Here is a 22,418-nt window from a genome sequence, read left to right on the forward strand (position 1 = left end):
AGTAGTTTAAGTCAGTTTGAATAAGGTTAGTTGTTATTTTTCTTTCAGATGCTAATATGCTCTGAAATTTCATAGATGGTCAAGGAAATGCTATATAAGAAGTTTTTCACCTATACAGCCAATAGAGTTAGATAGAAAGTAGTCAGAAGGACTGGTAAAGTCATTTGCTGCTTTTCGTATAGAAATTACACAGAATAAGACAAATAATTTCGCTTTTTTCTCATTCACTTCTACCCTGGCAGCAAAGCAAGACAAGAATCACTGCTAGAAACTTCAATCTGCAATACCTCAACTGTGTATTCATTTCTCATATCTTTTCATTTCAACTATATCTTTAATTCAAATTGATTTTCACTTGTAAATCCTTTTAATGTTATAAAGTGATATTTATTTTATTTATCTTTTATTTTAAATATTGGAAGATAGGCCAGGCATGGTGGCTCATGCATATAATCCCAGTACTCAGGAGGCTTAGGCAGGAAGGTTGCTGTGAGTTCAAGTCCAGCCTAGGGTACAAAATGAGTCAAGGCCAGCCTGAAGTGTGTAGCAAAACTCTGTCTCAAAAAGATAAGAAAACAATATTGGAAGAGAGTGAATTTAGGTATCATGAAATGTGCTCAGGGTCCTACAAAAGGAGAACACCATGATTGAAGTAGAGTCACATGATTAGCACAGGTCAGGCTCACAAACAGGAAGTAAGTGAAAGATGAGTGGGTTGATGGGTGGACAGTGAGAACAGTAGATGTTACAAAAAACATTTCGAGACTGTTCTATTTTCATGGTGTTTCTGAGCCAACCTTCCCATCACTTGATTCCTGAGCTAATATTTCTGAATTCTGCAACAATAACACAGAAAGCCCAAAGGCTAAGTCCACACTGGCAACTACTTACTCTGCACTGCAGCATGAAGAGCTTCAATTCATTTACAGACTTTTACAAATTTCTTAACGTTTGTATTACCTGAATGTTCTTGTCATATAAAATATATTATCACAATTTCAACAGTAAATTTTTCATTGGTAAGTATGCTTCCTATTGTCTTCTTCCCATACTAGAGTTAACACGTGACATTAAACATTTTCCAAGAAATCCAAGTCTCATGCCTATTACCACTAAATAAGTTCTCTTTTTTATGTAGTTCAGGAATAAAACACAGGGCCTCCTAGAAGACAAATGCTTTATCACTGAGCTCCATTCTAAGCCCTCGCAAATTCTGATAATCACTTTAAGTAAAAGTTATTTTAATGCCATGTAGTTATTCTACTAAATCTCAGTGAGGATGTAATTTGATGTTTCTTCAAGAAAATTTTCAAAACTTAAAATGTTATCACATTTCAGTGAATTTATATATGGCTGTAAAACTTGATAATACAAAGCAAGAGTCTGAGATACTTAAAAACCAAACTGAACAAAATTTGATACCATGATATACTAAAATTAGTCTTAGATAACAAGTCAGCTGATAGAGATATACATGGAATATTCAGGGACTTTGGAAATAAAAGCATTGTTTCTCATTCACTGTTTGTAAAAATTTGTTCTGTGTAATTGTTAGGCCATGATCTCTATAATAAATTAGACTTATTTTTTAAATTAACTTTAAAAATAATTTAATAAAATCTTATTATGTAAGAATATTTCTTTTTCCGTGCATTGTAAGTGTTGTACGGCAGTTAGAACTTTGGAAATATAAATCACGACCAATATACTGATTAGGGGTTTAAAATAATTTACAAAATTAATTTAATAAAATGCCTAGAACAGTAACTAACAATTATTAACAAAACAACAATTAAGCTGTCTATATTTTCATGTAACAACACATTTAAGGCAAATACTGAATTAATATAAAAATAATATGCAATAAGCTAATATATCACACAAAGTACAATAAAAATTAATGTCCACATTGACGATCAAAAGTTATGACAATATGCCTTCTAAAAGCCTTCTGCAATTTTCTGGTTGTCAAAAAATTTTTCTATTTGTGTTGAGCACAGCTCACTGTGGCCTAATAAGATGTCAATTGGAATATCCAGCCTGTTTCTTAGAATAAAACATTCCATTTTTCCTACCATGCCAGGGAAAATAATTTAACATATATATTTTAACAAAAGGCTCATTTGAACTCCAAACTGTAGTCTGTGTGTATTTTAATTTTTAATATTAACTCTGATTCTTAAAGATATCTACAATTGACATTCTAATCCTCATGCTGTTCTGAAAAGGAACAATATGTTTATCCTGAAAGTGTTATTGTGATTCATCCTTAAAATGTAGTTTGTATGGAAAAGTTTCATCATTAAACTCCTACTACTTAAGTGCATATATATATATATATATATATATATATCAAGATTCATTTCACTATATTTCATAGAACAAGCACAGATATTGATATCAGACAAGCTATGTGTATACATTTAACTTTGCATTGTGACCCTGTTATTTAAAGGTTCTGTGCCTTAGTTCCTGGACTACAAATTGAAGACCAGCTCACAGTTTTCAAAGGGCACATGGAGTTTAGAAAGAGCCAGTGCACATGCCTAGCGCAGAGCTCAGAGCTGCGCAGAGTACTTCCAGTATGAATGCCTTTTTCTCTCTTCATCATTCCTGGCATATCTGGGTTAACTGGAGATTAGTGAGGAAATACGTTAGAAGTTACTGGAATAAATCAGATCCACTAAACGACTTATCTACATTGCAGGCAATAATTAATACATTTCCAAAGTAACATTCAATGAGATCAAAACATTGGTTTCAAAAATGTATTTACATTTTACAGATCATAATCAGGGAAAGATTTTTCAGGTCAACAATGAGAAAAAACAAATAAGCTGTGTCTGTGTGTAGAGTTTCATTTTGTAAAAACAAAAAAATATACTGATTTTATTAAATGTTCAGTGTTCATGGACAGGTAACAGAAACCAAGCTACTTCACATAGCGATACACATCAACATCAAAAAATATTAAAATAGAGATTCTCAGAAGGAATGTCTTTCTTTAATGGAATTGATAATACATAGTAGTTCCCATTATTTGTCCATGAAAGCTAAGAAAGGTGTTATTTCAAGGAGGGTTCTAGTAGGACTTGGCACATAAGTTTTAACTTTTTAAACAACCATTACTCTTCACTTTCCCGTAGGTTCACACACTCAGACAGCCTCACATATACTTACATTAATATTAAAAACATACACAGCTGTAGAGCAGAAAATTCACCCTAAAATTACATTTTCTAAAGCCAAAGCAGGTCACCATGTTTATGTCCAATGTCTCAGTCAGAGAAATGGGTTTTCCTCGTGGAGCTGCTGATTAAGATACACTCTTATGTGCAATATTTCAAAAGGTGTGTTCCTAGGAAGAACCATTTGATCATGTGCAAGAATTCTAAGGCAATATAAGTAGTTGTTCCACAGGAAATATATGTATCTGCCTCTGCAATGATATGCTGTTGACACATTTCACAAGTCTTGACTCTTCAAATGCTACCAGCCAGACATATAGAGACATTCATAGTCTACAGTTGGCTCAAAGGTCAAAAAATTGTTTAAAAATAAAAGTTTATGGAATAGCACCATAGGAAGTCTTTCTAAAAAAAAAAAATCCTTTTTTCAACATCGCATTTTTTGAACTGAATTTCAGGAAGCAAAAAAAAGAGAGATTTTTAAATTCTCACAAGGGTCACTTCCACTTCATCCCATGTTTTAAAAAATTACACTAACCATGACATCAACAATAACTATAACAATAAAACATCATCACCAAAAGAAAGACAATAGCAGCAGTAGTAATTTGAGTATGAATCATTCAGGGAGTTGTCCAGAAGGATCCTGCGCACACCTGTGAGAATTTTCTCATGAGGAAAATAAGACATCACAGAGTTCTTAGATTTGGTGTGAAAAGGCTGCACTTCCACAGAAAGAGCTGAATTTACCAATTAACTGGGCATTTTCCAATAATTAGATAAATGATGTCTAGAATTTAACTGCATTAATAGATGCTACTGATTCTTGGAATTGTCAAAGTGTAAGTACAGTGAAATGTTCTCAGTATCATTTGCATCTTAAAGAGGTTAAGCTGGCCTACAAGTGAAAATAATGAAGCTCAAATATTCCAGTTTCCAGACATTACACACACACACACACACACACACACACACACACACACGGCACAAACCACCCTACAAAGACTCCCACTTTACATCATCTTATAGGAATCTGGTTTACACTGTATCAGAGATACAAAGTCAAAGGAATTATGCTAAAGGTAAAGGGTTTTCCAATTTATGACCTGCAAGATCACTGTATGTCCCCAAATCTTGAAAAATCGTCAAAAGGAACATCCCACAGGGTAATGGCCCCAGAGTTGAACTGTCTGAATCATGAAGCATCTATTTCAAGCTGTGAACAAAAGCTGATGGAGTCTTTCTTGAAGCACAAGGCGCCCATCGGCCAGTTTTATTAATACATCAAGCACGGAATTCAAATATTCTTGTAATGCTGGTCACCATTAGCTGGAAACTCCTCTTTTAATACAATTAGTATAACTTTGATCCTACAGTTTTCTTTTGTTCAAACTCACTATATAAAACATTTGTGCTAATATCCTCATTTAAAAAAAATATGTCTTCTTTCCATTGTGCACATTCCTTTATGTTCTGATAGAGGTTCAGGTGTTATTTTTTGGTATGCATGCTTTCTGGATATCTTATGCTCTTGTATCTTATATAAAATCCTTTCTTGTTGATTGTGTCATCGGTGTGAAAATGAATTAAAACTGCATCCCCAATTGAATAGATTTCTTCTGCTGGCTGAAGAAAAAGAAAAAAAACAACAACAGAATGAATTACTTTTTCTTCAATGCGAAATATATTTGAGACTATTCTTCTTTCATATATAATTTAATCCTCCCAACAACCTCCAAAAGCAGATGTGATAGACTTCTTCCTTTCACAGATGAGGAATCTTCAGATTCAGAAAACAATCATATGTCTAGAGATCACATGATTAGTGCTGGAGCTGGGTTTTAAACATACATTGGTCTACTTCTAAGTTCTGAACACATTCTAGAATTTAGTATCTTTTCTGCTGCACCCTCAAGCCAGGCTCTTTTAATGTACTTCTCAATAAAGTGAGATTTGGAAATGATCACTAGAATAAATTTGTTTCAGAAGTTACTCTGAGGCAGAGTCACTTGAAGAACCTAAATTTTCCATTGTTGTTGCTGTATTATGTACTAAAACCAGTGTCTTGATGCTGAGCTACAACTTCAGCTTTTTCATTTTTGAGAAAAGTTGTCACTCAGTTGCCCAGGCTGACCTCTAACTTGGCAATTCTCCGAGCTCATCCTCTTTAGGTACTACTTCAATAGAGTTACTTAAATAGACATTGGTGGACTTCAAAAACTTGGGAATAATATCTTCACAACAAAACATGTATTCAAAAAACTACTTAATATTAATGCATTGAGTTGTGGGAAAAATCACTGAGAAAATGTTAAGGTCATCTTGCTCTTCTCTCTCAGATGACCTCCTCTGACCTGTTCATGACTCTTACCTGTATATCTCACACTGCAATAGAACACTAGTCCCCCAGCACTGGCCGAACCCAAACACTGGTGGCTAATCCTACCACTCTCACCAAAAGTATTTGTTGAGAAAGTAACATAAACCAGATGGTGTGCATATTCTTTGTTTTCTTCCTTGTATGTTTTCATTTAGAAAGGTGACAAAAATTGTTAAGGGTGTGTGTTCAAGTGCTTTGCTTTTAGGTTATAAGCTACTTAAATAATTATCTGATAATATACAGAACATGAAAAATCACAAAACACTGCATGTAGCAAATTCACTTGTTCATCTAAAATTATCAGGCAAATCCAATAGAAAGAGAGACGTGGGAAGGGTAGAAGAACCAAATCATATTTCATCAAGTCCTCATTTTAAAAAAGTAAGTTATTTTGAAAGATAGTATCAATTCATAAATGTGACACTTATCCAACATTAGTCACTGGGAATTTTACAGCATGCTAGGATATCCTTTGGGGAGTGTATTTACTTACCCCAGAACCACAGAATCGACCAAGCCCCACAGCTGTCGAATCAGCACCATCAAAGAGTTCAACATAGTCATAACCACAGTCGGCCTCTTCTTCCACTTCAAAAGCCTGGAAAGATAATTCCAGTCGAGAGCCTCGCTCTGATAGCAGCAGCCATTCACAGTCAACCTGTCCCGGGTAGTTGTTGTCACCGAACTGCGCATGTGAGTACAGATCCTTGGGTTTCGCTTCTGCTTTCAATCGACCACCACACTCTGGCCAGGAAAGAGAAACGAAACGAGTAAATTCAGTGAGCTTTCACAGATTCAATTTCAATTTCAATGTATCCTACCCATTCTCTCAGTTTGTTTCACTCTACCACCGGATGTGTACCCAGAATCAAAGCTCCGGATAGTGTAACGGTACTGAAAGCACAGGTGCCAGACACAGGCTGCCCGGAGTAGAACCCGACCTCCAGCACACACTGACTGTGACGCGGGGACACGGACATCACGGCTCTGGTCCTGTTTCCTCAAGGTAATGATAATGACAAAAACACTAGTAGGTTTTCAGCATTTAATAAGTGAAAATCAAATAATAACTCTAATTTTTTACCGTCCCAGCTAATAGTTTTTATTCTATAATAATTCTTCTCGTGGAGAAAAGATCAGGATCTTAACTTGATTTTAATCTTTGTAATTTCAAAACCCCAAATTCAAAGAAACAGTTTAAAAATCAATAAAATGTATAAAACGTGTGTGTGCATGTGGGTCCTACTTAGAACTTCCAATATGTATATATAACAGTGTTATATTTTTTGTTAAAAATAATTGATCAGTTATTACCTTATCACTAGAGGAAGCTATATCCAAGAAATAAATCAGTGAAGATAAAAACTTTTATGTACAATTTAGAGAATAAAAGTTTCAAAAAATGTTCTCAGGATCCCTGTATTGTCAAAGCCCCCAAAACTTCATAACTGGAGAGTTAGCAAAAGCAGTGAGAGCCTGTCCTTATGGGGGGTGATGAAGAATACAGTGAATGCTGCTGCTGAGTGCCGTCCAACGGAAAGGCAGGTCACCAAAACGTCACAGTGTGTCCCCCCACCTTATTCACAAGACCTGGTGCCCTGTGACTTTGGCTCTTTGCCCATGTCAAAATGCCCATGAGAAGTGATTCAGACCAGCAGAACAGAAGACACAAAAGACAACTTTCCACAACTGCTTCAGAGAGGGGATAAGTGCGTTCAACGCAAGAGGGAATATCTTGAGAGGTATTAATGGCAGAGTGTCCTGTATTGTAATAAATTTATTTTTATTTAAATTTTAGCCATTTTTTTCAATCACACCTCATGTACATGTGAGGGAACATGTTTCTGAAAATACGCCCAAAAGTTAAAATTCCAACAAACATTGGGCTTTTATTTCCCTAGTCTCACACTTCGGAAGCTAAGTATCCGCCCTTTGCTATCACAGTGCTTTTCTTATCCTACTAACTCCAAGAATTGACGTCCTCTCCCTGAAACAGCTGTTTATTTATTGGTGATTTGTGACATTCTAGTCAAATTGCATGTAATCTGAGCTCTATTCCTCTTTGCTCTTTGTCCCACAACTTCCTTTGTACTTTTTTATGGGTTTTTATTTGATTGTTTGTTTGTTTGTTTGTTTGTTTGTTTTTTGATGCTCTGAATTAACCCCGGCCTCCTACGTACTAAGCATTTGCTCTAGCACAGTGTAATGCCCTTCTGTACCTCCCAACTTCATTTCTGAAAATGAAGATCAAATATAGTATTCACGCCATAAGTTCTAGATGGGGAGCAAATGAAAAAGCTTATAAAGGGTTGAATGGTGCCTGGCACATAGTTAGAAGCCATAGTAAATGGTATTTAAGTAGTCATTATCACCGTTATTATTTTCCTGAGAGAACATTTAAATGCTATCGCGTGTAAGCTAGCATCCACTCAGGCACAAAATGAAAAGCCAGAAAAGTAGAAAATTTAAAATGCTATTAATCTGCTAGTAGAATAGAAAAATTATATTTTTGAAGGCAAGAAAAATATTTTGGGCAACATATTTCTGAAGTCAATATAGAAATATGTAAACCAGATTAAAGTCAGTCTGCAGCTCATAAAAATCTACTAGTTCTCTAAGTTTGATATAACTGAAGGCTTTGTTTTTGACTTTCAAAACACTGTCCGCATTTGTTCTTTTTTCAGTCCCCAGGCCAGGAGAAATTGAAGGGGCAGACCAGGAGATCTGGAGGAAGTCCTTGGTTTTGTGTGCCTGTTTCACAGTACAAGGTGGTGGGGAATCGAGACCAGGATCCGGGAGAGGAAATCCTCTGCCAGCCCCAGCTGGAACAAAAATCAAGGAAATGGTGGAGTGAGCAAAATAGGAAAAGAGATTTCACAATCTCTTTGAACATGAAAGTCACAGAAAGGTGATATGATTTGGCTTTATTGAAAACTGGCCTACTTTTTTAAAAAAGAAATGCCTTAAATGACATTGATAAGTCATTTTCAATGCTATAAAAATTCTTTTGTATTTGTCTGCTTCAGCTCACAGCCTCACTCCTGTACATCACCATCCCTACTAACAAGGCTGGCAATAACGTTCTAACCATGAGAAACAAAGAATTTAGCCTGCAGAATGAACTTTTCAAAGCTGAGCATTTGAATATTATGGGTGCAAGATGTGAGATTGTAAAAATACCCTGAGAGAAATACCATGAGCAAAAAAAAAAAGATGGCTAGCATGAGGGAAATTACTTTAGTGATTCTGAGAATCCCCATGGCTACTCAAACTCTGGTCAGTACAGCATTTAAGAGGTTCCTTTAAAGGGATGATTTTGAAGTTGAGTCAATATATTTTCAGAGAATGTCCCTATTCATTTACCAAGCCAGAAAAAAATCTGAAACCAGTTGTTCAGTATGTCAGCAGTACGATTTTTAAATTATTAGTTTGAAAGTAATTTAGAAACTTCCAGAACATCCCCCACAGAATTCTGGGAAATAGAAAATGGAATCCAATCAATAACAGTACCAGAAAGAGAAGCTCAGGGTGGTCTCTGTTTTAATTTGAAAGCACATGTTTGTTTATTCCTGTTGAAGCATAAAATTCGGGAAGAGGTCCTGTAATTTGACCTACAAATGCTTTAGTGGACATTCTAATTTCCTTGATGTTGATCAAAATAATTTTCTTTCCAAGTTGCACAATACTATGCTATTTGGTTTTTTAAATGTCAAGGACAAATAATATGATATCTTATATTACAGGAAAGACGTTCTAATAGACAATGTCATGTTTTTCAAAAATTGTTTTCTCTCCCTGTTTATCCCATTTTTCTGTTACGTCCATATCTTTTGAGAGAAAAAGGGACTTTTTTTAACTACAACATTTGTTTCTTTCAATTCATTTGTTTCTTTCAATTTCTAGCGTCTACACAACACTAGAGTAATGCCATTCATCATCTGATTAAGAAAAATTGATATTTAGTTTTGACGTAACTGTCAGAGGAAAGAAGGGCTCTTTCTAATAAAATCCATTTCCATAACTTGGATAGTATTAGTTGTGGAAAATAACCATAAAGCCATTTTTCAAATCATCTGGTTATAATGCTACAAGTTTTGTTGAAGAAAAAATAAAAAATTTGGACACCAAAATATAAATTTAAGCACATTAAAACGTATGCTCGAGGGCCCAACAGTAACTGCTACATCTATTCTAAAAGGCAGTAAGTAATGCTTGCACATAGGAAAAAGTTGACAGATGCAGTTTGCTTTTGGACGTCTTGTCAACAGACATAGAAAGATGAACTGAAAATCAAGTTTAACTTAGACTAAAGCTGTTAACAGACAGAAATTTCTTCTTATAAATTCCTACAAATTCTTGATTTATTCCTACAAATTATTAATACGTTATATTACCTATCCAAAGCAGCTGTCAAAAACATTGATGGAAGATTAGAATAGCTGAGCTAGTTAAGAAGAATGCTTTGAGGATGTGTGCACTGTAAGTGGTACCTAAGATCCTGTCAGCCTAGGTTGCACACAAAAAGTAACAGTATTAAAAAAAACTGCCTAGAAAATTCCAGTATGGCTGGATACATTAAAATAAACACATATAAATAATAGGAACAAAGAAACATATAACACGAAAATTTTGACAAGTGTCAATGACCAGATGTTGTGAAGCCAGCACTCTAATTCCAGCTGTTACTAACTTTTGTGCTACTTCAGTTCTCATGAAAATTTTTGGCCGAAGATTGCTCATGTCTGAAATGTCAAAGTCGGATTAAATATTATCCAGGCCTGTTTTGCTGAAAACAATGTGACTGGGATTGCTCAGTAAGTATTTGAATCAGCATGAATTGAACAGAGAATCGAAATGAGCCTCTTTGGATACATATTTTAAACAGAGGCTTTGCTTTGAAGCTGTATAAAACTGCTACAAGGAAGCTTTCAGTCCTTACCTGCTGTTCCAAGTCACAACTGATACAATATTTTTACCAGTTTCCTCCTAATTCAAAAGTTCTACATTGGGAAAATGTACTGCGATGGAAAGGATAGTTTTGAGGACAAAATTAGTATAAAACCTGAGCTTTCATGCTGTTTTATTTTTACAGTCATGCTTCTCTACTGCCTTTATCCTTGCCATACACAATAATTACATTCAACTTGGGGAATTGGTACATAAACATGTTACATCCCAATCATGTTAACTTTGACACTATTGCATAAACCTTTGGAAGTTAAGTAATCATTCAAATTTTCATTTCCAAAAATGAGGATGATAATCTCAATCTCATAGTTCCTGGGGGACTTCAGTGTATAAATAGGAGGTAAATAGGATGTGTGGGTAGAAGACACAAACTTTTAGAACTATAAGTAACTTTGATTTTATTATTTTCAGATGAGACAACTGAGATCCAATGAAATGGTCTTTTCCAAATTTCCTCCTAAATCACACTTCTACTGAGGAACCAGAGCTACTTACGTGCTATCATCATTTATTGCTAATGCTCACCTTACAAAGGGCATAAAGTAAAACTCTAGAAGTAGTTTTTGATAAAAATAAAAATTTGGAGACATAAGTTCTCACTACTATATAATCACTACTATTTCAAGAATTTTGTTTTTGACACCATATTTTCATACTGCATTCTTGAAAGCTGTGATAGCCAAGATATTTCCGTAAATGCCAAGAACTCTGTGCTACTACAAAATACTATTAAAGTACAGCAATAAGATTCAAGTTTTTCTGCCCTTTCAGTATTTATGGCATAGGGAATATACTTAAAGTTTAAGTGCCAAATACTGTATGTGAAAAATCTCATCAATACAGCATTTCTATAGTTTACAAAAGACTTTCTCACACTGCTACATTTGATAATAATGAGAAACAAGGTTCCGGTAAATATTAGTATAAACCATACTGATGTTCTGACAACATGTATCCACTTTCTCAGACTTTAAATCTACTGCTAACAATACAATATATGATGAAATATAATATTGGGCAATTAAATAGTTAAAACCCAGATTTATAAATCAAAATAAAACAATTAGCAGGATACAATGACAAATATCACTGATTTGAAATTATTTCATGGGTGAATTTTTGTACTATTGTGGTTTACACACCAAAATATATTTCTCCGTTACCAATCTTTTGTGGATTAGCAGTGCCGCTAGGTGGCAGTATAAGCTAAACAACTTCAGCGAGTAGCTACACATAAATTTTTTTTTTTTTTTTTTTTTCAAACTGAATGAAAAAAGGAAGGAATTCCTTAGAGGGCTTATGGAACACAAAATTAAACTGGCCACAAATTGTAAACAATTATATTCTCCATTTTTGCCAAAGAATGCTTATATTTTCCTAAGTTAAAGTTTATTCCCTAAAGACTCCTAGAATAGCTGAAATCTGTAAGGCACAAACTAGAATTATAATAGAAAAAAGATTATGTTGCATACCAAGTAAGACAGAAAAAAAAAATGAGTCACTGTGAAACAGAGTGATAAATCCAAAAATTATTTATAAAAGTAAATTACTGCAAAAGCTTGCAAACCAGGCAGGTTATTAGACAAATTATATGCATTGACCAACATATGCATTCCAACCTGTTAAAGGTAATACATTAGCCAACTGCTGAAAATATGAAATTCATTGTAGAACTATTTTGATAGATTTACTTGATCATATTTCATTGGTCACAAACTAAACTAAAAAATATTTATTTATTTATTTATTTTTGTCTGAATGTTTGACCTCTACAAAGATATTTAGGGGTAGAAAGCTGAGCAGTTCTGCAAGTTTTTCAGACAGTGCTTCAGTGAGATTTTACCTGTCAGGCTTGGATATTCATTTAAGATCCTGTTAATTAGGATCCTGTTAATTAGGAAATACACAAATACACCAGAAAAGAAACTGCCATGTTACACAAAAAACAGAAGCATGATCCCAGTTTGCTGACCTGTAGAATGTGTGGCCTGAAAGCCTTTTCTTTGAACAGATGCATCAGAAATAAACCGGACGAACATTTTATTTCCAGTAGCCACAAGGGGATCTGGTATCTTGTTACCACATAGTCGTCCGAGAATTGGTGATTTTTCTGTTTCTCCGTCAAATACTTCTAAATGATCATAAGCACATTCTTGATGTTGCTCAATCTCAAACTCACTGAAGGCCTATTTTAAAAAGGAATAGAAAAAAGTTTTTATAAGTCACAAATCACTCAAAATGAATTTTTTTTTTCCTTTGGGGCAGAAATGATACATATAACACTCAGGGCGCACAAATGACTTCATCCGCTCATAATGACGGAAGCAAGTAATGGCTTTGTATGGACTGTGGTTTGAACCTTGAATGCATCCTAAAAGCCCATGCTGGCTCTGAGGGTGACATTATTGGGAATTAGTGGACCCTTTAAGAAGTGGCCTGGGGGAGGTCCTAGGTCACTAGGGGCTGCCCTCAAAGGGGACTGAGGCAGCCCAGCCTCTACTTCTCTCACTCTTTTCCTTCCAGCCATGAAGTCAGCAATTTTAGTCCATCGTGTTCTCCTGCCATAACATGCTACCTTGCTATAAGCCATAAAGCAATGCAACCAGTTGATTGTCAATTAGAACCTCTAAAAGCCCAAAGAAATCTCTTATTATTAGTTGGTTATCTCTTATTATCTCAGGTACTTTGTTGTAGTAGAAGAAAACCATCTAAAACAAGGTGAAATTCTACTGTTCACCTATTGTGGCTAGCTATACTATTAATAATAGATTAATATAATTCAAGATTTAAACAATTAATAATAGCAAAAGGGTATTTAATGCTAAATTTAATCCAGAATATTCATCAGAAAATGTTAATCAATTATATTTTTAAAAAATAATTCCTTCTAGTTTTAATCATCATAAAGGAGTGAATATCATCCTATCTTTAGGCGCTTACACTCAGAAGAAAATTCCATAAATTAATTATTGTATTTTTATACAATCTAAGTGCAACAAATCTTCATAAAATAATTAAAACAAAAGGAAATCTTCAGTACTTACTTCTTTACTGATATCTTACAACCCATATTATTACAGAACACAAACATCAATATCTTATTAAGTTAGAATACTTTTAGGTTCTCTTTCAGTAATATTTTGCAATTGTTACTATCTGGTATCTTGGCAAGTTTGGTATGTTTTTCTGTTGCTTATGACATTTACAAATTTAACTGAACTTTGTAGTAACTTTGTGTATGAGTGTTAACAAATGCAAAATAAAACTAATGAAATATACTAATGAATATAGTAAATATACTAAAAATACTAAATATACTAAATACTAAATATAAAATACTAAAAATACTAAAAATACTAAATATACTAATAAAATATTTTCTTTAGTTGATTATTTAATTTAAAGAAAATTTAATTGAGATGCACTAAAAACAACATTTCCCAAAATTAGGAATTTCAGGTTACCTGCAATTACTAATTAGGTTCATAGTTTTCCCCTAGAGCAACCATAATTCACTGGAGAAAATTATAAGCAAAAAATAAAGCAAAAAATTATAAAGAAAAAAACAGAAAAAATACAAAATATGCTTTTAATTTTATTAATTTTGTTATAATGCCTAGAGTATAAGATACTCGTAAAACATTTGTTTACATGAACATTTTCTGTAATGCAATTTTATGAAGTGATCATAATTTTCTGTTTGATGAAGACATACAAAAATAACTCTCAGTGCTGGCCAGGATGTATATTCCACACCAAACCAGACCTCCTTCTATTGCTTCTGACTTCAGAGGAGCAAGAGAAAAAATAGAAGCAATTTATATTAGCTAGGGAGTAGGGGAAGCACATGAAGTTACTTCACAGAAACAAGAAGAGAAAAGGAAGAGCTGACCTTCCTTATGTCCCATCCCACTGCACCCCACTTGAGAGGTATAACAAATGTTATGACCGAGAAACATTACAATCATTATTTGCTATCATCGTTATGAGTAAAAGAAATGGTCCCTTCATTTGACAAAAGGCATAGGATAGTAACAAGTACAAAAAAACAAAAATAAAGATTGAACATAGCATAAAGAGTTTCCCTAGACATAGAAAGCAGTGTAGGGAAATAGGCTGGACAAGCAGACGTCCAGGGAGTTTATTTATCTGAAGTACAGCATGCAAAGCAGGTAATGACTGAACTTTGTCTTAGTTAAATACATTGGTCTCAGTAAAACTATGTTAGAGTAGACACAGCTTCTGGAATGAGGAACCTGAATGGACACGCAGACATCTGGAGAGGTCTGTCACTTCATTTACTTAACCAGCTAGCCCATGTTTGTGGTTATCTCAAGTATGAAAATGCTCTAGACGTGGCCAGTCAAAACTTCTGGTTTTATGCCTCTCTTGACATGGTCCTCAACCAGCTCCTATTACCGCTGTGTACACAATGCACATTCTTAAGGTCAGTTTGTAAGCAGTAAGAAACCACAAGAAAAAATGGGCTCAAACACACCCGGAGTTCTTTAAAACAAGACTCTCAATCACAAGAGTGAAAAACATTGCTTTGGGAAAACAACAATATCTGAAAACCAAAGTATGTCATGTATTCTTTTCTTTTGCTGGTGAATTACGGCCATTCATCTAGAAATATGAAGAGCATGGAAACCAACTTATGTAGAAGAGAATATTCTAAGAAAGATGGGGATAACACAATTTTAAAATATATCCTATAAGTAATTGCTGAACATGGACTAGAATTTACAGGCCACATCTGTATAGTCCGTTCACTGGTCCTTTGAAAACTAAGTGAATGTGATAAATAAGTGACTCTTTCACTCCCACTGAAATGCAGAGGTAAATAATAACATCTGCTTAGCAGAATGGAGCAACACCACACAAAGTGGCTCTGAGCGAGTGGGTGGTGGGCCATGCTGACAGCTGGTCCAGAGCCAGATTGTTCCAGCTTGCTATCGAGTTACTAGTGGAATGAGACTGAGTCCACAAGAATTAAATGAGTCAAAGATTCCGTAGCTGACATGTACTCGAATGATACGAACAACTCTCATTCATTAAGATATTGATGAATTGGAAGAGAAAACAGTTTGTTAGGTCAACTGCAAAAACAGAGCGCTTTTTTTCCAGAAACTAACCTGACCTGAAGATCCACCACGCACAATAAAAGCCATGACTGTCCTGTATACTGGGGTCGCATAAATGTGGGCCATATACTACAGTACACTCAATAGAGAAACCTCTGTACGTATTGATTTTACTTCAATAAAGAGTATTTATAAGTCACAAAAAGTATTATAGGAGCCCTTGGAAAACTGGAATAGCTTTGAAAGTATCTTTCAGAGCTCACAGTGATAAAGTAAGATGCACAACTTTTTGCATCATTTTATGAACCATGCCAAACCATGAACTCTACATTACACAGAACCTGAAATTTTTAGTCACTGGGAACATGTGCCACAGAAATGTCCCCAGATAGCACTTAGGAGTCCAAATATCCTTCAGATTCAAATGGGGACAGGAAAGCCAGGAAGGCTAAATGTGGGAAACTATAAGGCACTCTCATTTCGTTAAAATGCTCTCCCTGCTTCTTCTGTTAGAATTTGCTTATTTGTTTTTGGGGGTAGATGGAAATACTTTTAAGCATCCACACCAGGACTCTATAAGCATTTGGGTATTAAAAATTTAAACCTTACTCATGCTATATTTCATGATTTTAACATACTAATCTAGATCTTAGGAAGGCCAAAAAAAGAAAATTAAAAGAGTAAGCAACCATGAGCTGTAGTATGAAATCTGATGCTTTTCCCATCAGGCAAACTACGAGATTACAGAGTTTATTCAAAAGCAATAAAATTGAACTCTCCTTACAGGTTGTGGAAATAACTGTTTCTGGAACACCCAAGCAAGCCAAATCTACCTGGTTGGCCACTGGCCAGAGTTCCGTATGCTGTTTCTTCAAATGAACATCTACAAAAGTTCTTTTTTTAAAAACACAGACATCAGCTCTAAAGTTTGGGACCGTGTAGGATAACTACATGTATTCACAAAAGACAAGATCATAAAGTGATTACACTTAAGGTAGAAATAAATTTTAGCTAGGATAAGATGAATATGTAGATTAAGATAATTAAAGAGACTGATGAATTGGAGCAGCTGCAAGACAAGCTTTAGAACTCCCTCGTTCTTTTATCTTTCCTTTCTTCAGTAAGAACTCTCACTCCGTTTCCATAAGCTAGTTGAAAGATTAGAGGCCACTGGAAAAAATGGCAGAGTAGAATATAAATCTTAGTCTTCTGATTCAACAGGCCTTTTCTTTTTCATAAGTTTTCTATGATAACTGTGATCAGATGTGTTTTATGGAATGGTGGTGGAGAATTCCGTAAGAGCTCTAAATGATTTTGTTCTCTAAATATCTCATGTACAAGACTGTAGATTGCAACTGCATGTAACTTAGCCAAACTCTAAGATATAAATCAAATAAAACTCACATAATTATATTAGCCTGCTGCAGTAGGTTCGTATGCCTAGAGCTATGTTTTTATTTTTTTAATAAAGATCAATTCAAACTATGAAAAAGTTACCACAAGATCAAATAATCAACTTTCAGTTTTTCAAAACCAGGAGAGAAAATGGCAAGAGATCTAGATCCTTGGCCTTATTCATTAAGAATTTTATCCCAGTTCTAATAGGAAGACCTTTTCCCATGTACATTTTTATTAAAGTTTTTACTTTAAAGCTATCATACAATCATTTTATGACTAAATACACACACATACACTATATTTACTTCAAGTCATTGCTGTAGCAAATTACCACAAACCTAGGGGGTTAAAACAGCATGGATTTAGTCTTCTGTAGCCTTACGTGGCAGTAGTCAAAAGTGGGTAGATAAAGCTAAGTTTAGATAAAGCTAAGAGATCCTGGATAGGAACACACTTCCTTAAATTTTTCCAACTTTTAGGGTCTGCTCGCACTCCTTAGCTCACGCCTCTTTTCTGCAAGCTCAAAGTCAGTAATGTAGCATCGCCTATCTTCTCTAACTTCCTGCTTCCTTTTTGTGAGGACTCTTGTGATTGGAGCATCCGGCTAACCTCCCCGTTTTAAGATGTGTGACCTTACCACATCTGTCAGGTTATTCTTGCCATGGTAGGTAACATATTCATGAGTTCTGGAAATCAGAACATGGACATGTTTCAGGAGCCACTGTCTGCCTTCCACGGAGCATCTGGGCTAAATGTTTTCATCCTCTGTGGTAAATGTAAGGTTCACAGGAAATAAACACAAATGCTTAGGGATCCATGCTTCTAAATTCTTTTTTCTAACTTTTTTAGCTCTAGTGAAGAAACTACATCCCACAAGCCTACAGATGCTTGTGAAATAAAACTTTATTGGAACACAAGATTCATTCATTCATGTATTGCTTCTGTTCACTTTCAAATTAAAATGTCAACTGTAAACTGTTGCAACACAAACTGTGTAGTTCACAAAGTCTATAATTATCACAAGGTTTTTCAGAAAAAAAGTTCTCTGAAAAGTAATCATGAGCTACGTTTTCAATTGTTAGGACTGAATTTCATTTGCAAAATCTCTAATTTATGTTGAATAATTCAGTAAAATGATGACCTTCATTACTTATTATCATCATGATGATTGCTATTCGCATATCATGTACCAGTTTTTACCAGCATTTAGTAAAGTACTAGGAAAAGCATTTTATATGCAAGTTCACTTTATATACAAGCAAAATCCAAGAGTAAACATTATCTCCAATTTCCGCTGATGGAGTCTGGGTCTTAAAAGGATGAATATCTTTCTTGAGACAGTACAGATAGTAAGTGGGAGTGTTAGGATATAGATTTATTTTGTTCAATTCAAAATATTTGTTCTTTATTCCTCCATAACTCCCTATTGTACATTTTTAACTTAATTGTTATAGTTTTGTCTTACAAATATTATTTTCCACTTAGTTCACTGTACATTTAAATTACCAGCTCTGCAGCCACACTTAACAATTACATGTTTTTTTCTGCTCAGATGCAAAATGCTATAGTGAAAAATAAGATAAAATACAGATACATGAATGATTGGATTTAAAGGCATTTGGATTCTGGAGCTTTATAAACTTGCTAGATCACTTAAACTCTCTGTGAGACTGCGTCCTAACTGATAGTATCATTTCTGACACAAATTGAGATAATCTTCGTGATGCCACTTTGGAACCACTAGGTGCTGTATACACAGTAGTTTCTAACATTGCTTAGCACAGGTAGTGTTGTGCAGCATAAGATGTGTGCTGTCAAGCTACACGGGACATTTTGGTAAGCACTTTCAGGAAATGAAAAAATCTGAAGTAATTTCTTATTTGCAGTATTATATACAAGGGTGTCCATTTTACAGAAGCTTAAAGGACAGTCCCAGCTCCTCCAGATTTCATTTCTCTAGTTTCCTGTAGTTACATGAAAACAGAATTTCAGAGATTTACAAAGATCAGAGCATATATCAGTTAAGGGATGTGAAGGAATCCAAAAAATTTCTCCAGAATAAAAATACTCATGTATAAATATAATTGTGCTCCTCAGTTTTCATAGTTAGTTTTATAATAGAAAAGTCACTGATTTAAGAATAAAAATTAAGGAATATGTTTATTATATAGTGTTGATACAATGTAATTCATTATTATGTGCACATTACTATTTTATATTGCTAAACATTGTTTGCACTGACATTAATGAAAACCCCTTTAAACATTTCCTATTTTTATATTAAATGGTTGTGTTAGGTTTCCATTGCTGTGACAAAATATCTGACAGCAATAATTTGAAAGAGGAAAGATTTATTTTGGCTTATGGTTTCAGAGGTTGCAGTTCATGGTCTATTGTCTCTATGATTTTGAGCCTGCAGCAAGGCAGAGCATCATGGCAGGAACCTCGGGACTGAAACAAAGTGGCTCACCTTGTGGTGGACAGGAGGCACAAAGAAAGCAAGGAAGGGGTGAGGGACATTATATACAATCATAAAAGAAATTAATGGTATTATAATATCCAAAGGCTTAAACATATGTAAGTCTAAAACATTGACCTCTGGTGGTTCAATTGTCATATTTTGTTCCAATAATAAACACTAGATATGAATATTCTTACTATGAACTGACAATATTCATAGTAACTAAACAGCGTACACAAAACTACTCTCTCTCTCAAACAGTGGCCTGAATTTTATTGTAATTTCTGACATCTAAACTGCAGATCATCTAAATAAGTTTGAGATTATAATGTTATAAATAAACCAAATCAAGATAAAAGTAGGATCAGACATATATAGGCAAATAACCTACTGCATATGTCACTCAACAAACTTTATGTTAAAATAAAATAAAAAATTTTGGATAAGAAATCATAGCAAAGCTCTCAAAATTCACAACCTAGATTAGTTTTATTAAAATTCTTCTAAAATTATTAGGAAAACCTTTTTTTTTCCAACTGCATTAGTCAGCTGCATTGCTGGCGAGAATGCAGCCCCTGTATTGCAGCCTGCACAGTTTGGAGAAGTATCTTCTCAATCAGGACCTTGGACAGGACTAGAAAGCTGTGTCCTGCTATGGGCAGTCATGTCAGCAGCTAACATCCTACACAAAGTGACTGAAATGACCTTGCCTGCCTGGAGAATTACTTATAAATACAACAAATGGAAGAACTCCATACTAGAAGTAGTCATCAGTGTATCTCACTTTATTAGAACACAATATTTGAACAAGATCTCTTTATTGGCTAAACCAATACACTGAATGGAATGAAATAAACAAGGAATATTAAAATTAACCTATTGGCTAGAATGACAACCAACTGCCTCAGTTTTGAAACCTCTTTCCTAAAATATTTTTCTTCTTTAATGCAGTCCCTATTAGACTCTGTCATGAGCCTTGCTGGCTACGGTTCCCTCCTGTTTTGAATGAAGCATATTTCAGGAATTGTTTAAAGTTTTATACTCCTCTAGTTTTATTACCTTAAGATATATGACTCACAGACACTGTATTCTAAAGTAAAATGTAGCATTAACTACCAGATGCATATACTACAATGTAAGACTCAAAAGTACAAAAGGTAAATCAAACTATATACTCTTATTTGTAATTTATGGATTAATATGTGGGAGAAATATAAAAGCAGTACCCAACTGCAGAAGGTAATGCACTATGTGAAAATTATATTCTATAAACTACAAGCAGAGTTAATTATAAAACCATATATGCTGTGTTTATGAGGCCTATAGGATTGAGGTAACCAGTAGAATATATTTTGTCGTGTTTAAGTGAATTACCATCCTGTTGTTTTCTTGCTGAATTTCTGACTTTCTACTTCCTCTTCCATTGAGGAACATCATCCCCCATTTGGAAACTTCATTGCTAGTAACAAGTAGAGCTGACTGTTTGCAGCAACTTTAGCAGAGCCTTTTAAAGCATGCAGTAAAAGAACCCAGGAGGAGAACAATGAGGCTCTCATCTCTACTGAGGAAGTCAAGGATTTTTTCAGGATAAGCACAAAGCATGAGAAGAATAATCTTTTCCAGCTGCCTACTGATTTAATTGAGCTCCATAAGTAGACTTCTTCCCTTATGTGCTAGTTGTGAGAGTCACAGCAGTCAGCTAGATAGGAAGAAGAGAGGGCTCACTTACTAATTTAATCCGGTGGCCGGGAGTGGCACTGATCTCCCACGTGCACTCCTTCCTGCTCGGGTACTTGTCTGGCCAGTTGGGACTGGTGATGTGGCCGCTTGCGCTGTGGATCTTCTGTGCACACTCCGCTGTGCCAATAACGATAATATCAGTTAGTGCGGGAATCTAGCCCATGATTGGGCCAGAAAACAAGCAGCCTATTTGCCCACTGCTCTGTTGAGAGTGGTTCCTGAATGCTCGCTAATCATCTCTCCCATCTCTGCTATCAGAGTCATCTGTGTTGGAAAATATGTTGCTGAGTGTAATCAGGCAATGTTTGTTGTCTGACTCACTGGAAATTCAATGTTTACTACAAATCAAATAAATGCCTAGAAAGAAAATGAACTATTTTAAACTGTTGGATCCATGAGCTCAAAATGTGATACAGCAACATATTTTGGCAATCAAGAATATCAGCGCTGGTATGGGAAAAATATGAAGTGTATTGCCATCAACAGAAATTAATCGACCGTGTAATTTTAATTATTTTTTTCCTATTAATAGAAAAATAATTTACAGCATATTAACAGCATTAAAGCATTTTATAAATCCTGCATTTATATTTGCTCTCTCTCTCTTACTTACACATATACTTAAATACCTAAGCTATGAGTTTACCTGCTAAAGTACATTAACCCCAGTTTCATTAAGCATGTCTATCATCTTTACCTAGGAAGTCAAGGATTTGTTTACTACAAGTAGAAAAGCATGTGAAGAAAATCTTCTAACAAAGTAATAAGAGGAAAATTAGGTGCACAGATGCTAGCCTTGGAGATAACTTCTAAATAAACTTCAAAGAATATCTCATTCAGTCAGCATAATTTTGTCTATGTTTTTCACAACTTATGTCCTCTTAGATGAGACATACTAATAAGGAATTCCAAAAATATTTGTGATGAGCAGATCATTTTCACTCTAATTGATGAAGCTATACACTATAAATCTTGGTTCTGATTGGAATTATTTGCTATGCCTGGTGTATTCCATTCTAAAACACAAATCATTTTCTTAAAACTTCCAAAAAATCTACTTGGGAAAATTCTTTACTCTCTGAACAATGCACCTGTTACACTACAGGGCTGCACATCAGGCACTGCCCCCAACACTAAGCAATGTAAATTCTGTTCCAGCTGTTGCCCCTGTTTCATTCCTTATTACTAAGCCTTCACCT

At 34.7% G+C, this 22,418-nt stretch overlaps 1 protein-coding gene across 1 annotated transcript in view; it reads right to left on the reverse strand.

Annotated features, from left to right (window-relative positions):
* Positions 1 to 1,593: 1,593 nt before the first annotated feature.
* The window catches only part of Tll1 (tolloid-like 1), a gene marked incomplete at its 5' end in the record, with an annotated part of 192,178 nt that continues 171,353 nt past the window's right edge, over positions 1,594 to 22,418 (reverse strand). The window contains 4 exon segments of the mRNA XM_005373585.2: positions 1,594 to 4,814; positions 6,062 to 6,312; positions 12,509 to 12,722; positions 21,209 to 21,336. Coding sequence (XP_005373642.1) covers positions 4,680 to 4,814; positions 6,062 to 6,312; positions 12,509 to 12,722; positions 21,209 to 21,336 — 728 coding nt within the window. The 3' untranslated portion in view covers positions 1,594 to 4,679.

The sequence above is a fragment of the Chinchilla lanigera genome, unplaced genomic scaffold (assembly GCF_000276665.1).
Source record: "Chinchilla lanigera isolate Chin_1 unplaced genomic scaffold, ChiLan1.0 scaffold00002, whole genome shotgun sequence".
In the NCBI taxonomy this organism is placed as follows: Eukaryota; Metazoa; Chordata; class Mammalia; order Rodentia; family Chinchillidae; genus Chinchilla; species Chinchilla lanigera.